Here is a 26,051-nt window from a genome sequence, read left to right on the forward strand (position 1 = left end):
GAAGAGCTAAAGGGAAATATAGCAATCAAATGGACTCGAACAACTTTGAATAGGTAATTAAATTATTATTTAATTATTATTAATTATTAATTATTCAATAACTTTGTACATTCAAAAATGATATCTTCTAAAAATATATTACAAAGCACATAAACATATATACATATAAACATATATACATATATACATATATACACATATACATAAACTATTTACATCAAGGGAAGGAAGGTAAATATAAAATAAACACTGAAGATAGCATAGCATATTAACATAATATAACATAATCTAATAAAACAAGATAAACATATGGAAATAAAAACTGAAGATAATATAATAGTGTAATATAGTATAACATAATAAAACAAAATAAATAGGTGAAAATAACACTGAAGATTATGTAATATTATTCTAAAACATAAAATAAAAATATGCTTTTTTTTGAAGCAATTATTGGAGAAGAGACAGATTTTCTCCTGAGTTGTCTTATTGTGGATGGTCGGAGAAGTTGTCAGGCAATTGTCGAGGCTTGTCCAAGTTCTAGGATGAGAATAATTCATTTTAAATGCACAGTGTTCTCTTCTGCTTTATAAACTATATCGTGAAAAGAGCTAGTTAGAGCATTCATAAAATGCATTTCTAGAACATGTGTGCCAACAGAGACGTTTTTGTAAAGTTCACCTTTCATCCATCATGAACATTCCATTGAATACTTCACTTTCACGACAGATCGATATGCTCTATGACATTTGTGAACCTTAATGCTAACACCTAACTCTAACCTTAAATCTACTCTAACTATATAACAGGAAGCCTAATCGTAAAACTCAACCGAGCCTTAAACTCTAAATTGGGTCCTAACTCTAGTATGTAACAACAGTGAGGAAAACATGGAAGATGGTTAGGAATACCTTTTCTTCTTATGAATGAAACCTTTGTGTTAGAAATCGATTTATGTTCTTTTTACATTTTCAACACCATACTATTCCTTTTCTAAAGAATTTATTCTCTCCCTGACCACCAGACACACTGCCCCATTTTCCTCCTCTATGTCCAGTATTTGAAACTGTTCATATTCTTTAGCTCCCAGCTTTCTCGCTTCAGCTTTATTTCCTAATATTCCTGAACTTTTGAAATGTGACCAAAACATACACACACACATTCTATCTATCTATCTATCTATCTATCTATCTATCTATCTATCTATCTATCTATCTTACTATCTATATCTATATAATCTATCTAAATAACTGTATATATATATATGTATATATATATATATATGCGATTGATGACAATCTTGATTTAGCCAGTTGTTGACTCATGAGATAATCATTCCATTGACAGTTAACTCTTTTTATCCCCCATGCTGCACTGAAATACTTATACTCCTGAGCTGGAAAACTGAGTATATATTTTAGATAAACATTCTTTCTAATACATTTAAAAAATATAACTCTTACCATCACTTTTTTATGTTTTCTCTTCTATTTCTTGTAGTGGGAAGAAGAGCTCCGTTTTTTGGTGAAACATGCACAAAAGCATGCTCTTATAGCATCAATCTGAAAGAGATTATGTAAAATAAGGAGTTTTTAAACTGAAAATTAAAACAATGTCACCAAAGATTTGAACCATCCATTCAACTAAAAATAGCAACTATGGCTGATTGCATATTTTACGTACATTCACAATTTTAGAATAAGTTACAATAGTATGAGAATTAAGTACTAGGACTCCTTCAGAAAGGGAGGGACTCTGAGTTCTAGGCTTAGGCTACCTCTGATGTTCCAGAAACTCCAGAACCAGATGAAAGATTCTGACTTCCCTTTAGGACCACATAAGATACCCATGAACTTTGTCCTGGGGCCTGACTTGCATGATCTCCTACAACAACATAAGGTCCAGGGATTTTCCTCCAGAATCCCAGGCAGTATTACTTCCTACACCAAGTGAGGGACCCTGCCTTCTAGATGTTAGGCCCACTGATGAACTAGGCAAACTCCATGACCAGTTGAGAGGCTCTCACTGCTTTGATTCAACCTATGTATTCTGCTCAGGACCATTCCCACAGGTGGCTATGTTTCACCTGCCAGGCACCACCTGTATTGACACATGAACCCTGCTCTAGGCTTAAACAGAGGCTGACTCCCAGAAGAAGGATATCCTTCAAATCACAAACATATTTAAAAATCTCCTTTGAATGTAATTCTAAAATCTAAAAGAAATGGATGTATTTCTAGATTCATTGTATGTAATGAAATTAAGTCAGGAGGAATTATATATATATATATATATATATATATATATATATATATATATATATATATATATGCACTATTGAGATTGAAGAAGGAACAAAATACTTTTCAACTAAAAACTGACCAGGACCAGATGGAGTATTTGAAGAATTTTACTGAATACCAAAGAAAAATGAATATCATTGCTACTCAGATCATTTCATGAAATAGTAAAACAAAGGATTTCTCCAAAATTTTTATGATGCCAGTAATACCTTGATACCCAAACTAGAGAAAGATTCATACGAAAAGAATTAAAACCACAGACTGATTTTCATGATGAGAACAGATACAAAACTTCTAAATGTGAGATTGACAAGCTGGGGTTTGAGAAATGCCCCAGCATTGACAAGCAATGCCTATTCTTCCAGAGGACCCACTTTCAATGCCCAGCATCCACACCATATCTCACAGCTGTCTGTAACTCCAGTTCCAGGGAATTGGATGCTCTTTTCTGGCCTCTGAGTATACCAAGCACACATATCATGCACAAGAATACATGTAGGCAAATAACCATATATATAAAATTAAAAATGATATTGGCAAAGAGAATTTAAGACCATAATAAAAGATTATCCATGATGGCCCTTTTGGTTTCATCCAAGAATGCAGGGTAAGAAAAATGTATGTAAATCAATCAATACAACAAATCAAATAAATGGAATAAAGAAATTCACATGATCATCCCAATATATGCATGAACGACCACTAACACAATTGAACATTTGGACCTTAATGATAAAAGTCAGGAGAGGCTAGGTATGGGTAGAGAATATGTCACAATTATACAAGCAATAAACAACAAGCCTACCATCTACATATTCTAAAATGGAGAAAAAATATTAATCTAACCATAATGATGAGAAAAAAAGGCAATCATTGTTCACTGTCTCTATTCTTTTTAATAAAGAGCTGAAGTTCTAGACAGACCCAATAAGGTAAGAAGGATATTAAAGCATACAAAGTGTGAGAGAACTCAGAATGCCCCTACTTAAGGATGGTAGGATTTTATCAGCTGTAAAAGGGTTGAGGCTCCACAAAAAGTCTTTCAGCTGATAAACACTACAACAAATTAGCATTTCACAAATTTAACACCAAAATCAGTGATAACAAACTGAATAAAAAAAATCAATGAAAGAATCCCACTCACCTGCCCTAGGATATAGAATCAACCTTGATAGCCATCAGCAGATGAATGGATAGGGAAAATGTGGTATATACACACAATGGAATATTACTCAATAAAGAAAAATAAAATAGTAAAAATTGCAAGTAAATTAATAGAACTAGAAGAAGTTTTACTCAATGAGGACAGCTAGGATTAAAAAAGCAAATGTGATATGCTGCCCTCATGTGTAGATATTAGACTTTTGTATGTTCAAATAGGATTACACGAGGAAACCTAGAAATTAGACGTGGTCTATTATAGATGGACCCATTGAAAGGGAGGTAGTAAAATATATGTAAAATTAAGTCAGAGGAGAATACTGGATGTTGACAGTTTCAATCACGGAAGGATTGGAGGATAAAGGACAGAATGATGAGTGCCAAATAAAAATGAAGGTCTATGAATAAAGCCTTATAGGAACCAAGATCTTGCAAATTAAGTAAAATATAATTTAAGGGGAGGTAGAACACAGGTGACAAGAAATAACACTGGAGCGATAAGTACTCTGGGCTAAGGTTTAAGTGGCAATGAAGGTAGAAGAGTAAGTCAGAGCAGGGACTAAGGTGTAACTGAACATAAACTAAGGCTGTATGAAGGCTTGTGGAAGCAACTACTTGGTCAAATAGTATAAAAGACATACTAAAAAGAGTTAGTTCAGAGGTACCTGGAATGTGTTGACTTATCTCATAAGACATGAAATTTATATTGAAACTCCAAAACAAGGGACAGCATACCTCCCTTTGAGTTGTCTGTCAAGTAGGCCTCCATGTCATCTCAAATAACAATCTATTTCTACACATTCTGGTTGTTTGTCATAACTAAATGGTAAGACTCTTTGTTGAAGATACCACACAGTCTGGTTGCAGGGCATTTAGAATTCAATCCCTAGCAGACAAGGAATTTCTGCCTTTCATCATAATAAAAGTTGTAATTCCAGCCACTGGTCATGAAATACATCAAGAGTCTATCCAGTCTTGGACCTTTCCTATGACAACAGTGACCAGCCAGGCAAGCTGTCCACAATGGTTGTGTGGTAGTTATGTAAATAACCAACCTTGTTAGGAATGGATGGGAGACCTGCACCAAGCAATGGATTAAATGTCTGATGCTGTAAACCTTGTCAAAAGCTTATGTCTGGAATAGTCATAAGCTAGTTCAGGAGAATTAACTAGTGCTATTATTATTTACATTTATACTCATAGGTTTGTTCTGCTCTCATTGTTGGTCATATGATATTTTTTTCAGAGGGTAATGGTTAATGTTAATATTAACTAGTTAACATGATAAGGATAAGCCAGTGTGAAGGTTCATCTGCAGATGGGTCATTTGCATTGACCTTCCACTACTGAAAGCTCAAGAAACAATGAGGAAGAATGGTCTGAAAACAATGTAAGAGTTTGAAGTACACTGAAATGTTCTTTTGGGGACATGGCATAACGGATGCACAGATCAACTCAGAACAGTTGTGTCTTATACTAGACTTGCACAAGCTCAAGCCAGTCAAGATGCCAGCATGAGTGAGGAAACATCTCTCAAGGCCCCAGCACTAGATGAGGAGCAATTGGCCATGGCTGGTTGTGAAAGGAGGAGATTAATTTATCTGTGGGCTGTGGCTTAGGACAGATTGCTCATGTCCCAGAAAGTGTCTTCACACACATTCACAGATGGTCAGCCCTACTTGGACTCAGTGGGCTATTAATAGTAATTTTAAGAGCCAGGCAATGGTGGCACACACCTTTAATCCCAGCACTCAGGAGGCAGAGACAGGCGGATCTCTGTGAGTTCGAGGCCAGCCTGGTTTACAGAGCAAGTTCCAGGATAGGTGCAAAGCTACACAGAGAAACACTGTCTCAGAAAACAAAAACAAAAGTTAATTTTAGGAGACATTAAGCAAAGAAGAGGAAGAAGAAGAAGAAGGAGGAGGAGGAGGAGGAGGAGGAGTTCCACCAGCACAAGATGGAAGGAGTCAGTGGTGAATGTAGTTTTCAAAGAATAAATAATAAGAATACTTAAAAAAAAAATTTACGTTCTATGTGTTAATTCTAGAAGACATACTAAATTTAACCTTATTTGGCCTATGGAACATTACTGTGGAAACAGCATAAATGTGCAATGTAAACTGAAGTATATACTTACAAATGGCCGCTTAGTTTTTCTAGCACTGTGCTGCTTCTGCTCTTCTGAGGCATGCTCTTGGTCTTCCATGACAGATGCTGTTAAGAAGCACACATATTTCACTAAGCAAAGTACAATGAACATTTAGGGGAAAAGCTGTCCATTGCTATAATGAAGGCACATTAGGGATGATAAAATATTTATTTTCGTTTTCCCAAGCAATAGTTTGAATTAATTATAAACTGCAGTGGAAATATTTAAATTTTCTTCTCTGCTTAATAAAGGATCTCTCTCCAAAACATGTGTCTGGGTGTGGTTTTTCTCTGAACAGAGGTTTAGGAAGCAGCCCCCACTGAATGGGAGTTCCCTTCACTTATATATTCAGATTGATCTCATATATTTCTGAAGATAAAGCAAATGAAATATGGACACCTGAGAGGTGGGAGCAAGGACTCTGTCTTTGACAAACAAAATCTTATCTGTTGCTCAGATTTGATAATGTGTGTGTTATTACCATTCTACTAATCCTTTTGCTTCCTATATGTGTAGTTGTCTGTCTATTACAGATAGTGTTCTGTTCTATACACAATCATTCTATAGAACAAATATATTTTAAAATGTAGTACTTACTTCTCTCCTGATGCATTATTACATTTTTTTCTGCATCATTGTCCATTTTGGATGAGTTGGGACCTGTTGTAGAAGATTCCTGTGGTCCATTAGGGTCAGACACACTCTATCAAAAGGCGTATTGGTAACATATGTTAGAAAGGTCTTATTTGATTTCTAAGAACATACTTGAATTCCTAATTTTATGACACGTGTACTTGAAATTCTATGTAGTGTATATTGAAGACAAAGACATTTTAATAGCAAATCTATTGCGCACAGTAAAGTTTAAATCTATCCTTCATTTTTCATGGCACTTCACTATGTAAGAGGTACAAAGAAAAAAGGAAACACATTCAGAGGATTTGACCTGATGCACAATATTAACAAAACAAAAGCAACTACTTTTATATAAGAACTGTTAATGCTATTTATATTCCCAAATGAATTTGGAGATATTTATAAAATAAAGAATTGCCTACCCTATTATCAGGAAAATTTCTTTGGACAGTGTGGTACTTTGAATGCAAATGGGCCCCATAAGCTTATAGGAAGTGTCACTATCAGAAGGTTTGGCCTTGTTGGAGGTGGTGTGACCTTGTTGGGGGAAGTTTGTCTCTGTGGGGGCCATTTGAGGTCTCCTGTGCTCAAGTTACACCCAGAGTAGACACAGGCTCTTTTACTGCTTGCTGATCAGGATGAGAACTCTCAGCTCCTTATCCAGGACCATGTCTGCCTGCATGCTGCCATGTCCCACCATGATGATGGTGGACAAAACCTGTGAAACAGGAATCCATCCCAATGAAATGTTTCCCTAATAGGAGTAGCCATGGTCATGGTATCTCTTCCCAGCAATAGAAACCATAACTAATGCAAACAGTATTGATTTCTATTCTCCTATTTCTCTCCCTTTAATTTTGTTCTCCTGATTTATTGCTCCAGCTAATAGATTGAGCACAACATTGAAAAGGATTCAAGATGATAGACAAACCTGTTTCTTATCACCTCAATGCACTCATGTTTTCTTCCATTGAGGATGATGTTGGCTCTGAGTTTCTCCTTATATAATTGTTATTGTGTTGAGGTATTGTCCTTCTTGTCTTACACTCTCTGGACTGTTATCATGATGGTATATTGGATTTTGGCAAGGGCCTTATCTACATGTATTGAGAAGTTTAGGTGACTTTTTGTCTAAGTCTGTTTCTGTGCTTTGTTAAATCTGTTGACTTGTGTATTTCAAACCATCTCTGCATCTCTGAGATAAAAACAACTTGTTCATGGTGGATCATTGTACCTAGAGTTTTTCTGCCTGGCCCACAGTCAGGACAAATCTCTCTCACCTGCCAGTCATACAGATGCTAAGACCCAACCAAGTAAACACAGAGACTTATGTTGCTTACAAACTGTATGGCCATACCAGGCTTCTTGCTAACTGTCTTACAGCTTAAATTAATCCATTTCTATAAATCTATACCTTGCCACATAGCTCATGGCTTACTGGCATCTTCACATGCTGTTTGTCATCGTGGCGGCTGGCAGTGTCTCTGACTCAGCCTTACCAACCAATCAGAGCAACACATTTGCCATACAGAACATCCCATAGCACTTCCCCTTTTCTTTCTTTTTTTTTTTCAAAAAGGGAGGTTTTAACCTTAACAAAATAAAATTACATATATTTTGGGAATTTGGGTGTAGCTTCTCTTACTACTTCCTGCTGGAGGGGGCACTGTATCTTATGGGGACACAAAGAAAATTTTAGGATTATGGAATAGCCCATGAGGGTGTATCGTCTGAGCCAGTTGCCTTCAAACCATTCTGGATGTTGGATCATTTGGGCCATGGTGTCATCGGAGACCTTTCAGGGGGTCTTGGCTGGTCAAACCTGATATATCTTAATCTGAAACAAATCCATAGCCTCTGGCTTTCTGTGGGAACAAAAGCAGAGCCTCCTTTCCAAAGCAACACATCCTTACATCCAAATTTTGAAGTCAAGGTATCTTTAAAATATACATATTGGTTTAACTCAACATCTTTTACAATCAAATGTTTTTCTGCAGTTAAAAATCCCAAAGACAACACAATCCAGATTCTCTGTGTAATATTCATCTTTACGTGGCTTATTTTTTATATTAATTTTATTGTCTCTTTAAAGACTTTATTTTTTAAAACTATGTATTTGTTTCTATAACTGTATATATCACCTTTTTTGTCTCTTTCAAGCCTAAGTATATTTTACACACATTGTAAACTATTACATCTGAATCTATCTTATTGTGAATCTATTGCTTTAAACTGCAGCATTTGTAAGACTGAAACGGTGCTAAATGGCTGCTGGCTCTGCCCACCTCAGTTTCCCAACATGGTGGTGGTACATTTACCGCCAGTTCTGGGAGCTATCGTGGTTCTATACTTTCATCCAAGCAGCGTGTAGCCCAGAAACCTCTTTTTTTGTTTTGTACTAGCAAAGGCTAAATCCACCATGCAGCTTAGTGTGCCACTTGCAGAGGCCTCATTCCTGCCATACTGCAGGTCGAGTGCGCATGTCAGGAACCCACAAGTAGCTCAAACGGGCAGGTGCTGCTCATTTAAGAGAGACTATTAGGAAGCTATTTTTAGCTCCGTTTTAGAATCTTTTCTCAGGTTTTAGGTGGAAACTCTTGCCAACTTGTTGGGCGCCATTTGTAGCTAGAGTTTTCCTGCCTGGCCCACAGTCAGGACAAATCTGTCTCACCTGCCAGTCCCACTGCCGCTCAGACCCAACCAAGTAAACACAGAGACTTATATTGCTTACAAACTGTATGGCCATACCAGGCTTCTTGCTAACTGTTCTTACAGCTTAAATTAATCCATTTCTATAAATCTATACCTTGCCACGTGGCTCATGGCTTACTGGCATCTTCACATGCTGTTTGTCATCGTGGTGGCTGGCAGTGTCTCTGACTCAGCCTTCCACTTCCCAGCTTTATTCTCCTCCTTGTCCTGCCTATACTTCCTCCTGCCTGACTACTGGCCAATCAGTGTTTTATTTAGCAACCAATCAGAGCAACACATTTGCCATGCAGAACATCCCACAGCAGATCATCATTTTGGTGTGTGTCTATTTTAGCTTTGAAAGTTATTTTATTGAGTATTTTTCAATCTCTATTCAAAGGCTCTTGTAAATTCTGTTGGTTGCTCTCCTGATCTGTAATATCCAGGGCTTAATATCACAGCATATAGTAAATATTCACTACATGTGAATTACAACTTTTTGGTTTTATTTTAAATTTATTTATTTATTTCACATCCCAACCACAGCTTTCCACCCCACCTCTACTTCCTGTGTCTCTCCCTACACTGTCCCCCATGCACTACTCAGTTTCTATTCATAAAAAGGCAGGCTTCCCATGAATATCAACAAAACATGGCATCACAAGTTCCAGTAAGACTAAGCACAAATGCTTGCTTTAAGGCTGGGCAAGGGACCCAAGTATGAAGAATAGATCCCTAAAGCCAGCAAAACAATTAGAGAAAAGTCCTGCTTTCACTTTTAAGAGTACTACAAGAAGGAAGATCTACCCAACTGCCACTTATATGCAGAGGGCCTAGGTCAGTCCATGAAGGCACTCTGGATGTCATTTCAGTCTCAATGAGCTCCTATGAGGCCAGGTTAGTGGATTCTGTGGGTTTCCATGTGATGTCCTTGACCCCTCTGACTCCTATAATCCCTCCTCCCATTATTCAGCAGGATTCCCCCAGGCTAGGCCTAAATTTTGGTTGCAGGTCTCTGTATCTGTTTCCTTCAGGTGTTGGGTGAAGCCTGTCTGATGACAATTGAGCTAGGGCACAATCAAGTTTGTATTCTGGTTCTGGGTACCTCACTCAAGATGATTTTTTCCAGTTCCACACATTTGCCTGCAAATTTCTTTCCTTTTTCTTTTTTTGGTTTGATTTTGGTTTTTGTTTGTTTTCGATTCTTTTATTTATTTGTTTGTTTGTTTGTTTGTTTTACATCCTAACCACAGTTTCTGCTCTCTCTTCACCTGCCTTTCAGTCCCTCACCTCCATTCACTTTCTGTTCCCACCCCCCATCAACTCCTCCTCTCTTTTGTTTAAGAAAGGGCAAATTTTCCATGAGTATCAACAAAGCATTGCATATCAACATGACATGCCAGTTTAATGATGTCAGTTTTTTAACAGATGAGTAATACTCCATTATGTAAATGTACCACATTTTCTATATCTTTTCTTGTGTTGTTGGACATCTAGCTTGTATTGAGGTCTGGTCTGTTATGAAAAAATAACTCTGATCACAGTTGTGTAAGAGTCCTTGTGGTATGATTAAGTGTGCCTTGGAATATACCCAAGATTGTTATAGCTGCGTCTGGAGGTAGATAGATTCTCAATTTTTTGAGAAATCTCCATAGTGATGTCCAAAGTGGTTGTACAAGTTTCCACTTCCACCACCAAGAGAGAAGTGTTCCTATTGCTCCACATCCTTTCCATCATGAGCTGTCACTTTGGTTTTAGGTCTTAGCCATCTTGATAGGTGTAAGATGGACTCTATTGTAACTGTTTCTTGGCCATTTGAGATTCTTCTACAGAGAATTCTCTGATTAGATCTGTGTCCTGTTTTTAATTGAGTTATTTGGTTTATTGATGTGTAATTTCCTGAGTGTTTGTTTATATATTTTGGAACTATTTTCTCTTTTAGAAGTGAGGTTGGTGAAGATCTTATCTCATTCTGTAGGCTGTCATTTTTTTACCATTGATGGTGCCCTTTGCCTTAGAAAAGATTTTCAGTTTCTTGAGGCTCCATTTGTTAATTATTGACCTTTGTGTCTGCTCTACTGGTATTCTATTCAAAAAGTTGTCTCATGTGCCAATGGATTCAAGATTATTTCCCAATTTCTCTTTTATCAGGTTCAGTGTAACTAGATTTATGTTGAGGTCTTTGATCCACCTGGACTTGAGTTTTGTGCAGGATGATACATAGGAATCTATTTGCATTCTTCTACATGTCAACATTCAGTTATAGCAGCACCATTTGTTGAAGATGCTTTCTTTTTTCCATTGTATTATTTTGGCTTCTTGGTTGAAATTCAATATCCATACATTTATGGATTTACCACTGAGTCTTTGAGTCCATTCCAATCAAATACTGGAGCTAAAAGACATTATGACTCACATGGACCCAACAGATCTTCTGAGACCATTTCATCCAAACACAAATGAAGACATTTCTCAGCACCTCATGGAACACTCTCCAAATTGACAACATATTCAGTCACAAAGCAAGTTTTGTCAGATACAAATAAATTGAAACACACTCCCTGCATCCTATCAAACCACATGGATTAAAGTTGAATTTCAACAACAACAGAAACAAGAGAAAGTCTAAAAATTCATGGAAACAGAACAACTCTCCAGTGAATTACCACTGGGTCAAGGCAGAGATAAGAAAGAAATTAAAGACTTCCTCAAATTCAATAAAAGTTAATGCACAACATATTCACATGTATGGAACACATTGCACGGGTTGTTAAAAGGAAAGTTCATAGCACCAACTGCCTTCATAATGAATTTTGAGAGATCTCATTTTAGAGACTTAAGAGAACACCTGAAAGCTCTGCAACAAGCACACCAAGAGGAGTAGACTGCAGGAAATAACTGAACTGAGGGCACAAACCAATAAAATAGGAAGAACTTATCTAATGAATTCAATTTAGAGGATAGCACTTTCACACCATCCATTACAGAAACAGACTCAAGGACAAATAGCACATGATTATGTCATTAGATACAGAAAGGGTCTTTGACAATATTGATTGTCACTTTATGATAAAAATCTCAGAGAGTCTAAGAATGAAAAGGACATATTTCTGCATAATAAAGCCGATAAAAAGCAAACACACAACTAACATATTGTTAACACTCAAATCATTCCTTCTAAAATCAGGAACCTGACAAGGATGACCACGCTTCCTCCTTCTGTTCAATATAGTACTAGAAGTCTTAACTAGAAGAGTAAGACAAGACAAGATACATGAAAGAAACCAAGAGGTGAAAATATTTTCATTTGTAATAATATGATTCTATAAAAAAACATATTTTGCCCAGAAAACTCCAATGGCTGATAAATACATTTAGCAAAGTAACAGGTTTTAATCTGAGCCTCCAAATCAGTAGCCTACCTAAAAATACTGCACATACTGAGAATAAAATCAAGAAAACCATGCTATTCCAAATAATCTCAAAGTGTAATGAATTAGGATAAATGTCACCAAAAAGTGAAACTTCAACAATGAAAGCAGTAAGAAAGTGAAAATAAGAAACTGAAGATATTTCGATAACTTGCAAAGACCTTCTGTGATCATTATTGTAGTGTTAATATTGTGAAACTGGTCATCCTAATAAAAGCGATATATGAACACCACATGGTCCACATAAAATTTCCAGTTCAATGTTCATAGAAAATGAAAAAGAAATTTTAAATCCCAAACGGAAACCCAAAAGACCAAGAATAGCTGAAACAATTTTGAACCATGAAACAAAAACAAAGCAAACTAAAAAGAACAAAAACAAAAACTTATGGAAGCATCACCATTCCAGATTTCAAGTTACGATAACCAATTGAAGTAATAAATAGAGTATGGCAGTGGTCCCCAAACAAACATTGATTGGTGGTAGAAAACTAATGACCCACATATAAGCCCACAGTCCTGCAGTCTCTTAATTTTTGTAAAAGAGGCCAACGATTCACATTGTAGAAAACAAATGGTGCCAGTCACATTGGACAGATTGGACTATAGGTGGATGAATGAAGTTAGAGCCTTATCTCTCACCCTGCATAAAACTCAGCTTCCAATGATCCAGGTATCTCAACACAAGGCCCAAATGTTACAGATTAATGATTAATTCTTTGGTATAGCTAAATACTTTCTGAGCAGGTCACTGGTACAGACACTATAAACAAGTAATTACCAAAGTAATAAATGGGATCCCATGAAACTAAAAATCTTCTGTGCAGCAAAGGACACCATAAAGTGATTGACAAGGCAGCATGGAAGAATGGTTAAAAATCTTTACACATTGTACACATGAGAGAGGGTATGTAGAATATAAAGAATGCATTGTTACTTCAAAGACCAATCCATGATATTCACATTGAGTCTTGTCTTTACGCTGGTGTGTAAATACATTAAAAATAGAGCAATTACAATTATCAGAAACTTACTTACTATACATCAAAGGAAATATTTAGCAATGTCATGGCATTCTAAGAATACTTTGTAATTAAGAATAGATTAAATGTTTTCATTGTATTACTCGATTATTAATTTTTTGACTGAATAACGTGGTTTAAAATGTAGCATGTGAGTCTATGGCAAAGTCATTGAAGCAAACAATAGGAAATGAGAAATTTAAATTTAAATTTTACGTACAAATTCTTGATTTTCTGCACTCTTATCAAAACTTCTCTCATTTTCCACTTTAAATTCTGTTATTTCTTCTTCTAGTTCTTCTGAAAATATTATATCTTTTACATAAAAAATATGAACAACAATTAGGCAAAATAATACTCTATAAAAATAGAAATAATGTAAAGTTAGGGTTTTATTTTTTATATGTTATTTCAATTAACCACATGGTATAGGTGTATATTTACATCCTCAAGAAAACTTGTAATTGTAGACAAATCAACACTTGGACAGGTACTACATATTGGCCAGTTTTGAGTCATATACATGCTTCATATGATTTGTCAGGAAACTCATAAATGACCTATATGCTTACATCCACATATGAAGGAACTGTGGAAAATAACATTTTCATCCTGTAAACTATCCTTGCCTTGCAAGAGTAACTTAATTAACTCACTGTTCACTTCCCCCAAATGGTACTTGGTTTACCACACATTTTTCTGTGAACAGGATAACATGCTTTTGCTCTGCACTGAAACTGCTCCTTTTTTTTTTGTTTTTTTGAGACAGGGTTTCTCTGTGTAGCTTTGGAGTCTTTCCTGGAACTCGCTCTGTAGACCAGGCTGGTGTCGAACTCACAGAGATCTGCCTGCCTCTGCCTCCCAAGTGCTGGGTTTAAAGGCACCACCGCCCGACAAATTGCTCTTTTATGACTCACTTTATCACATGGAGTCATTTTGTACTGTACATCCTTTTTTTCCCAAGAAAAATGGGTATTGCTGTAGCTACCCTAGCTTAAGATAATGCTTAAACTCTTCTTTTGGACTTCAACTTGAACCCACTTTGTTACGGTTGTATCCGTTTTTCTCCTTGACATGTAGAAACTATATTAAAGGTTATTCTAAGATCGGAAGATCTCATTTGCTTTTGTTTCCTGTTTTCTTTTAATTACTTTGTGTGATTCTGATAGGTTTTGACTTTTAAGTTTTGAAAGTAAGTAAGCCATGGCAGACATGGTTTCTTTACTGATATAAACACAGAGAGATGAGTTTCAGACAATAGAGTACAGAGAAATGAAAAGGTGTAAAAGCAAACAAGATGTGCATATAAGTAATGAGATTTTCAGTGACTGAACTGCCATATGTGAGTGTACCCTAATTTATTGAAATAGATTATAGATATGGTTTGAAAATGCCATTCCTATTCCTTGTAAATCAATTACAATGCTCTGCAGATGGAGGAAGGCAGTGCACTATGAGTTATAAACAACACAAAAATTGATTTTCTTTTCTGAAGAGGTGGTATATTGCTGTTTGTCCAGCCCAGAACAGAATCTCTGAGCTCAACATGTCTCTGCCCTGACCTTTCAGGGAGCTTTACTATAGGTGTGCGTTTTGAGACCTAGGTGTCCAGAAATGATGTTCAAACTTTAGGGAAGTCACATTAGTCTCATGATTGACTTATAGAAGTCACTAATAAACAGGGAATTTGCACACTGGAAAGGTTAAGGTGAGTGAACCTGGGTATTAAACATTGAAGCTGTGCTTACATTTACTAATAATTCATATTGTCCTTGTGAATGTTTTTGAAGCATGTCTGCCACTAGTAAGATGGCATTGCTTATGTCAAACCCTATCATCACCACCATCAAGATATAATGGGCATCAGGAAGTCTGTGTGCATTTGAAATGTATTAAAATAAACTGATCAGAAGAATATGACATACGAAATTTACCTGGTTGAGATTGGTGTGGTAGAGACTCAGGTTTGGAGATTGGACGTGAATAATCCCTCAGCTGAATGGATTTTCAAATGAGATACTTAATTAATGTTTTGGAATTCAATAAATATTAATCATTTAATATAAATTTTAAAAGTCATTTACCTCTGAGTGAGGATATTTTTCAGCCCACACTAAAAGAAAAAGGATAAATTTATTAATCTCCTACACAATGGGAACTACAAAAGTAACTTTATATAGGCTTTGGATGGCAGTGAGTTCTTATTCCCTTCTTCCTAAATAAACACCTATTAGTTTACTGGTTAGGACAACAGCTGACAGAAATGACTGAAACATTCTAAAAGCAATCTATAGATTTAATGTAATTCTCATCAAAACTACAACATAATTAGTCAGAGAAATTGAAAAAAAAATAACCACACCAGCATGAAAAAGCCTTTCAGCTCCACATAGAAATAAAAACAAATGAACAAAGAAAAAACCCTGGAGAGAGGTAAAACAAACCCCAATACAAAAAGAGTTGGAGAAACCACCACCCCAGATTTCATGATTTTTACAGGTCTAGAGTAATAAAAACATCTTGGTTTTAGCATCACAGTATATGTGTTGATCAATGAAATCAAACTGAACACCAAACGTAAGTCCACACACCTATGGACACTATTTTTGATAAAGAAACTAGAAAGACACGCTGGAAAAAACCAGATTCAATACATGGTGCTCACCAAACTTTATGGCTTCAAGAAGAATGCACAGAGAACTGTATTTCTAACCCTGAATAAAACTCAACTCCAAGTGGATCAAGGATCTCAAAATGAGACCAGAGACCCTGAGTAAGACAGAAGACAAAGTGTGTAATAGGCTTGAACTGACTGGTACAGGAAAAACACTTTCTGAATAGGACACCTGTGGCACAGGCACTAAGACCTACATTTAATAAATGGGACCACATGAAGCTAAAAGCTTCTTTATGGCAAGATATGTATACCAGTTATGGGATTTTAAATAATCACTCCATCATATGATAGTGTTATTGAAATAAATTATAGATATGAATTCTAAATACATTTCCTATTTCTTGTTACTAAATTACAGTGCAGTACAGATGAAGGTAAGATATACATTATAAATTCTAGAACAAAACAAAACTTGATTTTATTTTCTGAAGATGTGGTATACTGCTGGCTGTCCAGTGCAGAACAGAATCTCTGAGTTCACATATGTTTTTGCTTTGCCCTTTCTGGTAACTTTGGGTACAACAGGTGTTCATTCTGAGACCCAGGTATCAAGAAATCATAGACATTGGAGAAATCTCATTAGTCTCACGATTGACTTCTATAAGTAACTAATAAACAGAGAGCTTGCACACTGGAAAGGATAAGGCCTTAGATCATGAGTATTAAATATTAAAGCTGAGCTTATTTTGCAAATTTTTTATATTTCCAATGTAATATATTTTCCAGCATGTATGCCACTATCAGATGGCATTGCGTATGTCAAAGTCTACCATCACCATCATCAAGATATAATTGGCATCAGGAAGACTGTGTGCTTTTGAAATTTATTAAAATACCTTGATCAGGAGAATGTGACTTACAAAATTTACCTGCTTGAGATTGCTGTGTTTCAGACTTGGGTTTGGAAATTCGATGAGAATAATCCCTCTGCTGAATGGATTTTGAAATGAGATATTTAATCAATATTTTGGACTTCAATCAAGATGTAATTATTCAATATTACTATTAAAAAGCATTTACCTCTGGGTGTGGACATTTTTCAGCCCAAACTGAAAGAGAAAAATGTAGAGTCAGTCTCATGCACAACGAGATCACCAAAACTACCTTTATGTAGGCTTCAGATGGCAGTGAGATTTCATTCCCTTCTTTCATAATAAACTCCTATTATTTTACTGCTTAGGACAAAAACTGACATAAATATACTGAAACTTAGCAAAGCAACTTAAAGATTCAGTGCAAGAGCCATCAAAATTCTAATATAATTTGTCAGAAAAATTGAAAAAAAGAAAAACCAACCACAACAGCGTCTAAACACCTTTCAGGTTCATATGGAAATCCAAAAAATAAAAACAAATAAAATAAAAAACCAAACAAAAGAATGGAGAGACTCCACCAGCTCAGATTGTCCCCGTTCTCCTAGGCGCAGTTACAGGCCAGCAGGCAACACTCCTGCAGGCAGGTCTGATTCCCACCACCCCATCAGATCCTTTAATCACAAGTCCTACTCTGTCCCTCTAAGTCTACCCACTGCACCAAGACTGCAGCTGCTCCCTGAGACACACACTCTGCTAGCTCCAATTGAACCAAGAGGTGAATCATTGTTCTTCCAGCCAGTCACCCAGCCTCTAGGCCTTAGGCCCAGGGGCACAACCCATGCCCCCATTCCCCCACCCATTGCAGCCCCAATTTCAGGCCAGTTGGAAAGTCTCCTGCAGGCAGAACTAACTACCTCCACTCCACATAAGACTCTGTTATCTACAAGTCCCACTTGCTCTCCCAAATCCACCCATCCCCCAAGACCATAGCTGTTCCCTGAGACACAGACTTGGCTGGCTCCCATTGGACCAAGAGGTGACTTACTGTACTCCCAGCCGGTCACCCTGCTTCAGAGGCACAACCCAAGCCCCCTTACCCCCACCCATTTTAGCCCCAGTTGTAGACCAGCAGGCAAGACTCCTGTGGTGAGGTAACCCAGGCTCAGAAAGACAAACATGATATGTAATCACTCATCAGTGGATACCAGATGTAAAGAAAAAAAATAATCAGACTACAACCCACAGCTCCAAAGAAGCTAGGAAACGAGGAGCCTAAGAGGGACACATGGATTGCCATGGGAAGGAAAAACAGAGGAGATCTCCATGAGTAAAGTGGGGATGGGGAGCAATAAAGGGGATGGGATAGAGGAAGAGAACATGAGGGGATGATGGGATGGCTGAGCTGGGAGAGGGACAGAGTGGGAGAGCAATGAAAGAGATATCTTGATAGAGGGAGACATTATGGGGTAAGGGAGAAACCTGGTGCTAGGGAAATTTCTAGGAATCCACAAGGATGACCCCAGATTAGAAGACTGGCAATAGTGGATAGGGTGCCTGAACTGGCCTACCCTGGTATTCAGATTGGTGAATTCCCTAACTGTCATCATAGAGCCTTCATCCAGTAATTGATGGAAGCAGATGCAGAGATCCACAACCAAGCACCAGGCTGAACTCTGGGAGTCCAGTAGAGAAGAGGGAAGAGGATTCTATGAGCAAGGGGGGCGGGGTCAAGATTTGTAGGGAAATCTACAGAGACAACTAAACCATGTTTGTAGGAACTCAGGAACTTTAGACCAACAGCTGTGGAACCAGCATGAGACTGGACTAGGCCCTCTGCATATGGGAGACAGTTGTGTAGCTTGGTCTGTTTGAAGGCCCCCTGGTAATGGGATCAGGATCTATACCTGGTGCATGTGCTGGCAATCTGGAGCCCATTACCTATAGTGGGATGCCTAGCTCAGCCTTGTTGCAGTGTGGAGGTGCTTGATCCTGCCTCAACTGAATGTACCAGGATTTGCTGACTCCCCATGGGAGACCTAACACTTTTTTGGAGGAGGGGCTGGGGGTATACTGGAGGGGAGTCGGAAGAGGGATGAGAGGGGGATCTGTGGTTGGTATGTAAAATAAAATTTTAAATAAAAAAAGAACAAAATAATGAAAGACAACACTGAATAGAGATAAAAGGATACTTAATATGAAAAGAGGATGGAGAAACCACTATCTTAGAGTTCATGTTTTGTTACAGAGGTAGACTAATAAAAACAGCATGGTTCTAGCATCACAATAGACATGTTGATCAGTGAAATCAAACTAAACACCAAATGGAGGTCCACACACCAATGGACACATGATTTTTCATATAGAAACCGGAAATATACACTGGGTAAAAAACATCTTCCACACATGGTAATGAACTAATCTTGATTGCTGCATGGAGAAAACTGCACAGAGATCTGTATTTACTACCCTAAATAAAAACTTAATTCCAAATGAATCAAGGATCTCTAAATAAGACCAGAGACACTGAATATAACAGAAGAGAAAGTGTGTAATAGGCTTGAATTCATTGGTACAGGAAAAGACTTTTTGAATAGGACACCTGTAGCACAGGCACTAAGACCCACACTTAATAAATGGGACCACATGAAGCTGAAAGTTTCCTATGGCAAGATATCTATGTAAGCTTTGGGATTGTCAATGACTGCTCCACTATATGATAGTGTATGCTGTGTTATTGAAATAGACTGTAGATAAGAATTCTAAATGCATTTCATATTCCTTGTAATTAAATTACAATGCACTATGAGTGAAGTGAAGCAGTGTACTATGAGTTCTAGAGCAACACAAAAATTGATTTTCTTTCCTGAAGATATTGTACATTGCTGTTTGTCCAGTCCAGATCAGAATCTCTGAGCTCAAATAAGTTTCTGCCTTGTCCTTACAGATAGCTATGTGTGTAGGTGTGCATTCTGAGATCCATCAAGAAATTATGGTCACACACTGGGGCAGTCTCATTAGTCTCATGATTGACTTCTACAAGTCACTAATAAACAGAGATTGCACACTGGAAATGATAAGGCAGTCCAACATGAATATTAAACATTGAAGCTGAGCTGACATTTCTAAATGTTTTATGTTGTCAATGTAATAATTTTGAAGCATGTATGCCACTAGTGAGTTGGCATTGCTTATGACAAAACCTTCCAACATTATAGTCAAGATATAATTGGCATCAGGAAGACTGTGTGTATTTGAAATGTATTAGAATAAATTGATCAGGAGAAAGTGACTTACAAAATTTACCTGTTTGAGACTGCTGTGTTTCAGGCTTGGATCTGGAGACTAGATGACAATCATCCCTCAGCTATTTTGAAAAGAGACATTTAATCAATATTTTGGATTTCAACAATATATAAATATTCAATATAAATATTAAAAGGCATTTACCTCTGGATGTGGACATTTTTCAGCCCAAACTGAAAGAAAAAGAAAGTATAGTCAATCTTATGCACAATAAGAATTCCAAACCTACCTTTATGAAGGCTTCAGAGGGCAATGAGTTCTATTCCCTTCTTTCAAAATAACCATCTATTATTTTATTGGTTAGGAAAGCAGCTGACAAGAAATATATTGAAATATATCAAAAGAAATCTATAGATTCAATTTAATTCCCATCAAAATTCAGAGAAATTTAAAAAACAACCACAACAGCATCAAAAAGCCTTTCAGGTTCATATGGAAATACAAAAAAATCTTGGATAGATTTAAGAAGATTCTCAATACTAAAATACGCTGGAGAAATCACTATCCCAGATTGCATGTTTTGTTACAGAACTAGAGTAATAAAAACATCATGATTCTATCATCAAAATAGACATGTTGATCAATGAAATCAAATTAATGTCAAAACACCTATGAATACATGATTTTTCATAAAGAAACTAGAAATACACACTGGATAAAAAAATAGCCTCCATACATGGAGATTACCAAACTTCATGGATACATGAAGGAGAATACACATACAAAACTCAACTCCAAGTGGATCATGAATCTCAAAATAAGACTAGATACCCTGAATATGACAGAAGAAAAAGTTTTTAACAGGCTTGAACTCACTGGTACAGGAAAGACTTCTGAACAGAACACCTGCAATACAGCACTAAGACCCAAATTTAGTAAATGGGACCACATGAAACCGAAAGCTTCTTTATGGCAAAGGACACCATCATCAGGCTACATAATAGGAAAAGAACTTAATCATTCAAACCTCTAATGTACAGTTAGTATCTAAAATACATAAAGAAGAAAAATTGGACTCCCAGGAAACAACTAACCCAATGATAATGGTGTTCGGGAATACAAAGACAATTTTTAAAAGATAAAACACAAACTGCTGACAAACTTTTAAAGAAATGCTCATCATCTTTCTTTATCAGGAGAATGCAAACCAAAAGTACTTTGAGATTTCATTTTTCTCCTGTCCAAAGGGCAAAGTTCAATTAAGCAAATGACAACTCATGCTTGTGAGGATATGACGAAAATGGAACACTTGCTCATTACTGATGAGAATGTAAACTTTTACAGCCATTAAGGAAATGACTCTGGCATTTTCTCAGGAAGCTGGCTACTAATCCTTCTCTAAAGCCACCTATACATCTATCTGGCATATACCCAAAGGACTCTATATCCTACTACAATAAATACCTGCTCATACATGCTCATTATTGACTATTTACAATAGCCAGATTTAGGGAACAGTTTAGATGTCCTTTAACTGGCAAATATATAATGAAAATATGGTGAACTTACACGATGGGGTGTTTTGCTTCTATCAAAAAAAGGAAATTTACATATAAGTGTAGGAAGCTAGAAAAAAATCATCACCAATGAGGAGACCCAGATCCAAAAGTCAAATACTGTATAATTTCCCTTATATGTGAGTGTTAGCATTTAAGTCTTCAACATGTGTGCTAAAATCCATAGACTCTGCATCAAGTAAGGGACTGCTTGCGAGGATCGTTCAAGTAAAGGGAAATAGAATATATAATTGTAAAGAGACAGTGGGGGGAAGGGCGATGCAAGTGAGGGGTTAGGGTAGGAATATGGGGATGGACAATTTACTAAAGTCCACGTGAAAAACCATATGGAAACATACTGCTGTAGAATATTTCTAAATACATATGCATATAAAATAAATCCAAATGGAGTCTCCAAATAAAAGAGGAGATAAAGCCCCAATTAGACATCTTTTGCTAAACATGAAACCTTCAGTTATACCTAGTTGAGTCAATGGACAAAAGGGCAATTTAGGTATCTCAGGTAGAAGAGAACTCAGAGATCCTTCTGGGAGTATCTCAATTTTACACATCGCTCATGCATATTAACATATGGGGCTTATTACCACTTTTGTTGTCTTTTATTTAAGTGTAAATTTATTCAGTGATTTCTTTTGGTAGCACAACATACCAGCATTTGTCTTACATAAAGTCTCTTCATGATGACACTTACCTTGAATTATTTCATTTTCTTCTAGACCATTTCCTATGTTGGATGACTGGGCAGCTTTCTGCAGTGGATTAGGGTAAAAGACACTCCGTCACGTGATATTAGTAGTGTAATTTCAAAAGGTCTCATTTTCTATTTCTGAACATATCATGATATTGGACTTTAAGAAAATTGTTCATGAGAATATATGCAGTATATATCAAAAACCATGGTATTTGAATGGAGAATCTTATATACACAGTCAAGTTTAAGTCTTTCATTTCCCAATTACATACAAGAAATATAGAATAGAGGAAAAACATCCATAGACAGAGTAATGCCTGATGTGTATGTATCAATAAAAGTAATTATTTTATATTACAATGCATAAAACTAATTTGTTCTTTCTTTATTCTGTACGTTTAATTGTTTAATTATTGTGTGGCGAGGGGACTTTTTTTGGGGGTCTAGTCTGTTTGGTGTTCTATAGGCTTCCTGTATCTTCATAGGCATTTCCTTCTTTAAGTTGGGAAAGTTTTCTTCTATGATCTTGTTGAATATATTTTCTGTGCCCTTGAGTTGGTATTCTTCTCCTTCTTCTACCCCTATTATTCGTAGGTTTGGTCTTTTCATGGTGTCCCAAATTTCTTGGACATTTTGGTTCATGACTTTGTTGACTTTAGTGTTTTCTTTGACTGATGAATCTATTTCTTCTATTGTATCTTCAACGCTAGAGATCCTCTCTTCCATCTCTTGCATTCTGTTGACTATACTTGCATCTGAAGTTCCCAATCGTTTTCTCACATTTTCTATTTCCAGCATTCCCTCTGTTTGTGTCTTCTTCATTTTTTCTATTTCCCTTTTCAGGTCTTGGACTGTTTCCTTCATTTGTTTCATTGATTTTTCTTGATTTTCTTTCAGTATTTTATTGTTCTCTTCCAGGACTTTATTGATTTCTTCTAATTTGTTTGCCCTTTCCTCTAGTTGTTTACAGCGTTCTTCACATTTTTTTGTCTTTTCCTCTACACGAGCCTCTAGCTTCTTCATGATGACATTCATAAGGCTATTTTCTTCTGCTTCTTCCAATTTCTGATGTTCAGGTCTAGGTGTTGGAGGAGGGCTAGGGCCTGGTGATGGTGTATTACTATTCATTTTGTTGTATGTGTTTCTGCCTTGACGTCTGCCCATCTCCTTGAGGTTCGTTCCTGGCCTTATCCGCACACTTGGTTCAGAGCTGACAGGTTCAGGAAGTCTCTCTCTCTTGTCCAGATGGGAGCTCTCTTGTCCAAATTGGAAGTCCGGGGCAGGATGGAAGCTCTTGTTCAGAAGGGAAGTCCGGGGGAGGATGGGTGCTCTCCTCTCTCTCTCTCTCTCTCTCTCTCTCTCTCTCTCTCTCTCTCTCTCTCTCATAGATAACCTTTTGCATGCTCTTGAGATCAACCTGTCTTTTTACCCCATACAGTCACATATTCTAAAATCAAGCCTTGTAGCAGAAATAGAAAAAGATTATCTGCAGAATTCAATAAAGAACTAAACTCATAATATGAAACTTACATTCCTCACCAAAAATTAAACAGTTAAAGGATACATTTAAGTAATAATAACTGTTAATGTGCTTGCCATATCAAAGTATTTGATTTAAAAATCAATTCCTTGAGAAAATCATTTTAATATTATAATAAGGCCCTTTGGTTAGTATGAAAATACAAACTACGCCAGGTGGAGAAGAAATGAAATATTTTAGAATTAGTTTTGTTTATGAAAAGAAGGATGTACAAAAAATAGTTTTGTTAAAATCTTAGATAGAGAGAAAATAGTTTCATAAAATTAAAAAGCAATTAGTGATTCTTCTTTGTTTACATAATGCATGTAATCTTTCAATGAAACCTTAAACTCTTCCACAGTAAAATATGGGTATCATTAGAGCATAACAAGCATTAACATGAAGGGAAGCATCAGAACATTCATTCTATGTCTGGAATGTTCCTGGTGCTTATTTATACTTGAAATAGTAGAGAGGTCCTTATGCAATTACACACTCAGCATTTTTAGTCATTTACTTGTGAGATAGGTAAGAAAATTTAAAGTTCACATAGATTCACTATTCTCTAAATGGCATAACACTAATGGTTATCACTTCATATTTAAGTCATATGAACTGGTAGTTTTAATTCAGAAAGATTCTGTGATGAAACATCAATGTCATTATGTCAGCTGAGGATTTGTAAGTCTTCAAATACTGTTGAAATATATGTCAGTCTGGTCCCAACATTCATAAAACACATGAAGAAAGGAATAAAAAGCCCTATTGACTATATGCTGAAATCCACATTTGAAGAATTTATGTATAGCTTATCACAATAAGACTTGAAGGACTGGGTGTGTGGTTGAGTGGTAAAGAATTTGCCTTGCATTCACTAATTTCATAGTTGATGTAATAAACAAAAAAACAAAAAAGAAAACTACAAAACTCTAATCACAAATGATCTAGGACACCCAGAAACAGGAAGCCTAACCTCAGAGTGATTTTGGAGATTTAAATGAGCAATGAAACCACTGTGTAGACATCCTTTAAAATTTGAAGTGTTACATATGATGCAAAGAATTTCAGGTTACTTTTAAAGATTTTGAGTGCAAAAATAAGATGAAATTGAAATTTTGCCTTTAGCATTGGTTATCAAATACCTTATTCTAGAACTTTCTACAATTAGGGGGAAACATGTATACCTCAATTATATGAAGAGTTTTTTCTTCCATTTTTGATTTAAAAATTTGCATGTACAATATATTTTGAACATATTTTCCCAACCAAAATACTCCCAGATTATTCCCCATCTACCTACCCCCCAAGTTTATAATCTTTCTCTCTTAAATCTACCCCCAAATTGAAAATACAAACTTACAACCAATAAGACAAACATGCCACAAGAGAACAATCAGCCCCCAACAATACCACAAACACAAAATTGAACACTGCTTCCTTTGTGTTGATCAACTTCCCCTGGTCATAGTGTCTTCTCTGGAGTGCCTTTGATATACCCAGTGATGCTTCAAGTAGAACACTGACTTTTCCTTTTGCCAACAGCTATCAATTACAAACTGTGTCCTGGTTATGGATGGCAGCCTGTGTCTTCTTCTGCCTCTTAGTGCTGGCACCCTGTCTTGTTGGAACCTGGGCAAATCATCTGTGTATGGGCGTAGTCTCTGAGTTCATATGTGCATTGGTCTTGGTCCTGTTGTGTCTGGAAGCCAAAGTTTCCTTGACCTTATCCATAAGCACTGGCTCTTATAATCATTCTGCTTCCTTTTCTACATAAACACTGAGCCTTGATGGAGGAGGTTTGATGAAGACATCCAATTTATGACTAGGTGGTCCAAAGTCTCTCACTCTGCATTTTGACCAGTTGTTGATCTCTGTGTTGATTCCCATCTACTGCAAGAGAAAACTTCTATAAGGACGATCGGGAAAGGTATAGTGACATGTCTCTAGGACTCATTTTCTTGCTGTATTCATTCAGAAGAAGAGTAGCATTGGGTTTATCCATAGGCCCATACCCTACATTATCACGTTATTGGCCCCTTTGGCAGTGTTAGGTTTGTATTCCACCTTATGCAGTCTCTAAGTCCAATGAAAAAGTTATTTGTTATTCCCATAACATTTATGCTACTATGGGACCAG

General features: G+C 36.5%; 1 protein-coding gene and 2 long non-coding RNA genes across 11 annotated transcripts in view; all 3 read right to left on the reverse strand.

The window, feature by feature from the left end:
- Positions 1-323: 323 nt before the first annotated feature.
- LOC131901635 (uncharacterized) lies at positions 324-15,459 on the reverse strand. The gene is made up of 6 exons (XR_009376818.1): positions 15,328-15,459; positions 13,614-13,708; positions 6,211-6,316; positions 5,602-5,678; positions 1,464-1,562; positions 324-540 (listed from the first exon to the last, which is right to left on the reverse strand). It is a non-coding gene; the product is annotated as an uncharacterized LOC131901635 (long non-coding RNA).
- Positions 15,460-15,477: 18 nt separating this feature from the next.
- LOC131901637 (uncharacterized) lies at positions 15,478-22,710 on the reverse strand. Its single transcript, XR_009376819.1, has 6 exons — positions 22,397-22,710; positions 20,333-20,361; positions 20,189-20,249; positions 17,091-17,119; positions 16,940-17,000; positions 15,478-15,506 (listed from the first exon to the last, which is right to left on the reverse strand). It is a non-coding gene; the product is annotated as an uncharacterized LOC131901637 (long non-coding RNA).
- A 1,704-nt stretch (positions 22,711-24,414) lies between these two features.
- The window catches only part of LOC131901634 (ankyrin repeat domain-containing protein 7-like), a 32,770-nt gene continuing 31,133 nt past the window's right edge, over positions 24,415-26,051 (reverse strand). For 5 of the 9 annotated variants that reach the window (XR_009376814.1, XR_009376815.1, XR_009376817.1 and 2 more), the window contains one exon: positions 24,415-25,805. Coding sequence is in view for 3 of the 9 variants with exons in the window: in XM_059252742.1 (XP_059108725.1) it covers positions 25,803-25,805 (3 nt within the window). In the remaining 6 variants the exon portion in view is untranslated. The remainder of the gene's footprint in view (positions 25,806-26,051) is intronic. The other 4 variants (XR_009376816.1, XM_059252737.1, XM_059252741.1 and 1 more) reach the window with 1 other exon arrangement.

Source organism: Peromyscus eremicus, unplaced genomic scaffold (genome assembly GCF_949786415.1).
Source record: "Peromyscus eremicus unplaced genomic scaffold, PerEre_H2_v1 PerEre#2#unplaced_171, whole genome shotgun sequence".
NCBI lineage: Eukaryota > Metazoa > Chordata > Mammalia > Rodentia > Cricetidae > Peromyscus > Peromyscus eremicus.